The sequence below is a fragment of the Pteropus alecto genome, unplaced genomic scaffold, assembly GCF_000325575.1.
Source record: "Pteropus alecto unplaced genomic scaffold, ASM32557v1 scaffold96, whole genome shotgun sequence".
NCBI lineage: Eukaryota > Metazoa > Chordata > Mammalia > Chiroptera > Pteropodidae > Pteropus > Pteropus alecto.
The window spans coordinates 1,114,920-1,121,560 of NW_006438979.1; the positions used below are offsets into that span (position 1 = coordinate 1,114,920).

The 6,641-nt window shown below is 60.1% G+C and overlaps 1 protein-coding gene across 1 annotated transcript in view; it reads right to left on the reverse strand.

Moving 5' to 3' along the window:
• The window catches only part of LOC112483188 (granulocyte-macrophage colony-stimulating factor receptor subunit alpha-like), a 16,476-nt gene that overhangs the window by 4,718 nt on the left and 5,117 nt on the right, over nucleotides 1-6,641 (reverse strand). The window contains exons 3-4 of the mRNA XM_025049764.1: nucleotides 6,013-6,197; nucleotides 3,999-4,132 (exon numbers count right to left, since the gene is read on the reverse strand). Coding sequence (XP_024905532.1) covers nucleotides 3,999-4,132; nucleotides 6,013-6,197 — 319 coding nt within the window. The remainder of the gene's footprint in view (nucleotides 1-3,998; nucleotides 4,133-6,012; nucleotides 6,198-6,641) is intronic.

Sequence of the window (6,641 nt, forward strand, 5' to 3'; positions counted from 1 at the left end):
TTGGGGTGGCGGTGACCCCGAGTGCACCCCCTGGAAGGGGGGCGGGGACGCCCCGGCCACCGGGGAGAGTGCAGGGCCGCAGCCCGAGGGTCCTCCAGGCAGACGTCACACCAGGGCCCGTCCCCCTGCGGTCCAGGGGCTGTGGGTGTGCGGACGCCAGGAAGCGTGGGACGGCGAGGCGGGGCCTCGGTGACCCACAGGAGGAGGACAACCTGGCGGACGTGCGGCGGCCAGGCCCAGGGGCAGTGCGGCCGCGCGCAGGGACCAGGGCTGTGTCCTGAGACCCTCCTGCGCCGTCCTCCCCGCCACGTCCCCAGACGCGTCCCAGGGGCCAGCGCTGGGCCAGACACACACAGGGCCTGCCGCCCGGTGCGTTCCAGAGGACGCGCGCCTCCTTACCTGCCCGCTCAGCTGGGCACTTGCTGCGTGCGCTTCGCGGCGGTGAGGCTCCCCAGCCGCGCCCTGGCGGCCCCTCCGCTCAGAGACGCGGGTTCCATTTTCTTGGCCTCGTGTGATGCAGCCAAAACCCACGGCTTTTACCAGCCACGCTTCTCCTTTTAGACTCCGCGGGTCTCAGCCGCCGGCCCCCCAGGCCTGCTGGGCCAGCCCAGGACTGCGGACTGACAAACCCACGGCCACCCCAGAGAGCCACGCTGGCTGGTCCTGGGAACCCCGCACCAAGTGCGCATGTAACAGATAAAAACAGGTACTTACGCGGTCTCTCCTGGACGAGCTGCCCTGGAAAAAGCCGCAAAGGACAGGTAAGTGGCTGCGTCTGCAGCATCGTACCCCGATGTGGAAACCCGCCCCGAACCCCACAACTGCTGTGAAGACTCTTTTAAGCTGATGGTATTTAGGAGTCGACAGAGACAGAAAAATGCCTTCAGGCCCCTCCCTCCTGTGACTGAAAGCAGGAAACTTCTGGGAGTGACAAGTGTTGTAAACTCCCTCTTTGGGGACAGGTCTCTCCCGGGAAAGAAGCTGTCACATGACCATGAAACGATCACAAAGTCGGGCTCCTGGGGAGTTTTGCGGCCGTGCAGAAGACAGAAGAAAAATCACTCGAAATCTGCTTATACAGATTTTATCACTTTTTTTTTTCTTTTTTGTCTCCTGTTTGTTCTGAGACCCATTTCTCCTTCCCATAGACGCCTTTCTGGAGCTTTACCTGGCCCCTGTTATGTCGCTAGATAAGCCCCTCACCTCAGCTATTATTTCAGGACTCATTTCTTTGGGGAGCTGCCCCTTGCGAATGAATAAACCTTGCTGACCTTCCCTTCCTGTTCATCGCCTCTTGCGGATTTGATTGGCATGGCCCCCAAGTGCACAACCTGGGAAGCAGAGGAAAAGTTTTCCTCCTCACAGAACATGCTTCCTGCGACTTCACCTCCGGCTGCTGACTGGGCTCTGAGGACCTTATGCGCGAAGGAGAACGTAGAGTCCACTGGCATCGCGGGGGTGCCGTGGGGGACCCCGGAGGAGAGCTTCGTGCCAAAGCGAACGCGCTCCCGGTGGCTGGAGCTTGACAGGCGCAGCGTGCTCCGGCTGCACGGCTGGCTGGGCCCTGACCTGACAACTCACTGGTCCTCTGTGGGTGTGGCCCTGGCTCCGGAGGGAAGGGGACAGTGCCACAGGCTCCCCTAAGCTCTGGTTCTTAGCGGAGATGGAACAGATGGGAGGCGGACACCCGGGGAAGCTGGGGAACACATATGTGACAACAGAGGGGACGCAATACAGGTGGCTCCTCTGCGTGAAGCCACCTGCCAAAGCTCTCCCGTCTCAAGTCACCTGTGCTTTCACCAGCCTGAAGTCACCTGTGTGTGTGTAAGTACGTGTGTGATGCACCTGCGTGATGCACCTGCGTGATGCACCTGCGTGATGCACCTGCGTGATGTCACCTGCGTGATGCCACCTGCGTGATGCCACCTGCGTGATGCACCTGCGTGATGTCACCTGCGTGATGCCACCTGCGTGATGCCACCTGCGTGATGCACCTGCGTGACGTCACCTGCGTGATGCACCTGCGTGATGCCACCTGCGTGATGCACCTGCGTGACGTCACCTGCGTGATGCACCTGTGTGATGCCACCTGTGTGAGGTCATGTGCGTGATGCCACCTGCGTGATGCCACCTGTGTGACATCACGTGCGTGAGCCCTGGGAAGGAGTCTGCAGTGGGCAGGACCAGACACCTGGCAGCTTCTTGGACCCTGACACGGACCCAAGACCCATCTCGAACCTCTGGGAAGGGGGCACACACCTCGTTTCTTTGTAAGAGGACGGAGAGACGAGCGGGTCACACTGGCTGGGCACGGCGGTCACCCACAGAGCTCTCCAGAGTACCCCCCATAGTGGTTTAAAGGAATCTGGGGTGCGGAGAGCAGGGCCAGCGACTCTGGGCCTGGCAGGTGTGCGTGTGTATGAGGGGGGGGACCCTACTGCAGAGGGACTCAGGGCAGCAGACCCCAGGCATGCGACGTGTCCTGAGGACGCGGTGTCAGCCTGGAGGAGGACGAAGGTGCGAGCTCCTAGGCCGCGGGCGAATAAAGACGTCGTGTGGCCGGCAGAAAGTCCCTGACTGCAATGGTTGGGGACACGTCCGCATCCGAGGTTAAGGTCCCCTAATGCAAGGGGTGACGGGTGGGGATGCAGGTGGGGGGGTGCATGGGCAGTTTGCAGGCTCACAGAGGGTCCGGGCGGTTCCCCATGAGCGGGCCCCTCCCAGCCCGTTTTCGCATTGTGTTTGAAAAAGTCAGGAAAGCGAGTGCGTAGACCGAATGATCCCAGCTCGGTGACGGTCTGACAGACGCAAAGCCGTAGCGACAGGAAGCAGTTCCGCGGTTGTGAGCGTGAGGGCTGCGGGGAGGGAGGCTGATGACAGGGGGGGCACGGAGGGCGTTCAGGGCAGCGAAGGCACCCCGTGCGACGCTGTGATCGTGGACAGGTGGTCATTACGCATTTGTCCTAAGCCACAGAGTGCGCACCGCCTAGAGTGAGCTCATCGCCATGCACTGCGGGGGCGGCTGACGCGTCACCCTTGCTTCCTCTTTCATAAAAACCGTGTCACTCCGCTGGGGGGTGTTCACAACGGGCGAGGCTGTGCGGGGCCGGGGGGCGGACGGGGGTACGCGGCAACAGTCTGCGCTTGGCGCTCGATTCTGCTCTGAACCCAAAACTCTCAAAAAATCACGTCTACTTAAGAGGAAAAAAAAAAAAAAATAGAAATACCAAAAGGGACCAGCCGTGAACAATCTGAAAATAAAGTTTAAAAAAAGTTCCAGTCACGACCACATCAGAAAGAAGAAAATACCTACAAACAGGTTTAGCAGAGGCCGCAGAGCAGCGGTCAGAAGGCTGAAAGCCACAGAGCGTCGCTGACAGCAATGCGCAGAGCGCCAGGCAGCCATGTCGGCCTTGGGGAAGGACACTGAGCTGAGATGTCACGCCTGCTGACTTCAGAACTTACTGGTCGTCAAAAATGTGTGGCCCCCTCACAAAGCCAGACAGACAGACAGGCCGACAGAACAGACGGCTGAGCCCAGGAAGAAACCCTCGTTCACACTCTAATGATTTCCGACGAGGGGACCCTCACCGCGGGGACGGGAAAGGACAGTCTTGTCCACCAACGGCGCTGGCCAAACGGACATCCACGTGCCAAATGAAGCTGCACAGCCCGCCGCACACCCAGTACGAAAATATCTCACAGGGCACTAAAGACCGAACTCTGAGAGCTCAAACCGGGAAAGTCTGAGATTCACGACGTGGGCCGCGCGGAAGGGTGCTCTAGCTGTGACCCCGAAATTATGCGACGGAAGAGTCAACGGTCGGACCTCGCCGAAAGTCACGCGCGGCCGCTTCACGGCAAAGACAGGGTAACGGAGTGACACGGGGGAGCCTCGGGGAGCGGGGTCGCCTTCTCGGCGGTGAGGACCCGGCTCCCCGTGGCATCCAGCGTGGGGACGGGGCCTGCGCCGCTTCGCCGAGGGCTGGGGTCCTTACCTGGCGTTGGATGTCCAGTTCGTAACACAGCATGTGACTTGGCATTTCAAACCTCGTCTCAGGGTTGTCCCAGCGGATGAGGTGGCAGGACCCGTTGTAGCGGATCGTGATGTTGGCTGGCGGGTTGTACTTTTCTAGGAGGAAACACAAACGACACCGTGAGTCACGCGTCTACGCTGTGGAGGGCTCCAGTCGATGCCTCGCGCGACGCATCTTACGAGCGACTCGTCCTGTCTTGAATTTCCTGCACGGAAGACAGAGACAGCGGCCCGGGGAGCCAGACCTCGGCTCGGCCGACCGTGCGTGTCAGGATGTGTCCCCCACTGCCGCTGCGTGGAACCGCTCCGGGCCAGGGAGCCCGCTCTGCCAGGTAGCCGGCTCTGCCTCCATGTTGCAGAATTGCGGGAGCCCCGGGCAGAAACGCCAGCGGGGGACAACCTCTTTGCCAGGGCCTCATTATTGCTGGGTCAGCCGACAGGCTGGCGAATCACGTCAGCCGCCAGCTACAGGGTCATTTCTCGTCATCCTGACGTCATCCGAGTGCCCAGCCGAGGAAAATTAAAGCAGCAACCGACGCAGCAGGTACTTAGTCCCGAAACAGACTCCGGGAGGGCGGCGTGTCCGCCGGAACTATGCCTTCCAGAAACTTCCATTCGAACCAGAAAGGCCCGTGCCATTCTGACATGCAATCGCCGAAGCTCGGGACCGGAGGGACCCGGAGGTGGAAGGGACCTGGGTCACCTGTTGCACAGTCTCCCTGTGAGGGAGCCCAGGTCACAGCGTGAACGGGAGCCACAGGACCCCGCGTGCCGCGTGGCCGGGCACGGCTGGAGATGGTCCGTCTCCTCCGACAACGCACAGTCGGTCTTGCCGATTCACCGAAGACACCGTGTCGGCCACTTCGCCGGCTGCCTACACCTTGTCACGCCCGCGCCCACACTCACGGAGGCTTCAGGATCACGGTCATGCGTAGGCATTTGCATGCTCAAGTGACAGAAAAGGCGTCACCAAACACACACGATGCCAGGTGAGGTTGACCAGGGCAATGCCCTCCGATGGCAAGTAACGTGCGTTTTTTTTTACTTTTTCCTGTACTTTTGTGCTTTCTCTTTGGCAATTTCAGTGTTTTAAATGCCCCCCGAGCACAGGGCTTGAGCCAAAGCCCGTTCAGAATCTGCAGACGTACTAAGACCCCTTCCTGGACCTTCCTTTATGAGGCTAACGGCGGAAACTTCTGCAAAGCGAGGACGGCCTCGCATCCCTCCTTGGGGCAAGTTCACGGCCACGGAGACCGTGGGAAGTCAGCAGCGAGACGCGTGTGCACGAACTCCCCGCGCCGAGGCAGCTCTCAGCTTCCGCTCACTTCCCCGCGGACTGACCCCCTGTGCACGCTCCGCCCCCTGCTCGCTTCCCGCTCTGTGTTGAAATGGCGTGGATCTAAGTCCCTGAGTCTAACTGCTTCTTGGGGGTTTTCGTCTCTTTTCTCTGGAGGCCCCCCCCACCCCCAGGCCTGTGCGTGTAAAAACGAAAAATGAGAATTAAATTGGCATGCGTTTCTCCTGTTAACCTGGCTGTCGTGAGTTTAGTTTGCACTCCTCAGTCACAGAACCTAAGAGGGTAGAGGAAACATTTTTTTTTTCATTCCCTTGCACTCGTCAGCACAAAAAGGCTGCCATGTGCCTTGCGGAGAAAATGCTTGCGTCCGTCACGCTTCGTTCAGGCTTGAGGGATAGAGCCATTTGCGTGAGTTCCGTGTGCACTCATCGGCAACGCGTATTCGAGGAGGTGTCTTTAAACAGAAACACACGTAAAACGAGCTTATGTGTTGACCACTTGATGGGCACGTGAGCAGACACCACGCCTGGCTTCACCGTAAGTGACGTGTCAGTATTTGGTCATTCCCTGGCCCCTGCGTGCCAGCCCCACGCAGTCCACGAGCAAAGTGAGACGCAGCGAGGCACATGGCTGGCACCGGGCACGGCCGGGGACCACGGCAGGCGAGACATCGTCTTACCCATCTGAACGGCCTTGAACGGCGTGAAGTCCACGAACTGGATTGCTGTCTGCTTGCTGGTTCCGTTCACCAGGAAGAAGTAATTATCGGTCCGCTTCGGTTCGGCCAGCTTGTCGAAATGGCAGCCCACGCGTGTCCCCTTCGAGTCCACGAGGTAGTGGGGACATTCGACCTCGTCATCGTGCCTGCAATTCCCAAAGGGATCGGGGAGAGAGTGGGGTGCGTGTGTCCTGCTGGAGACGTAGCGCCTAAAGCAAAGCCCCCCGCCTCCCAGCCCCCCGATACCCGTCTGGAGGTGAGACGGGGAAGGGGGTGCTGTCAGCCTGCTCAAGTGTGAGGGCGGGTGGGGGGCACCCAGGCAGCTGCGAAGAGGCTGCCAAACGCAGGACGGCTGCCCGTTCCCGGGGCCGAGCGTGGACACGCCGGTCCATCATGTTCTCCGCATGACGGTGCTGATTTCTCAGTCCCTCGAGGACGGGAGAGGGGTTTGCCGTTTGAGGACAGGTGACAGCTAATGTTAAACAATTTTCCTTTCATTTTTTTTTTCTGACGTTTCAGAGAGATGCCCCCGCCCCGAGGCGCCGCCCCGACGTGGCGCTGGCCCCGGCTCCCTGGGCGTTGAACGGGAG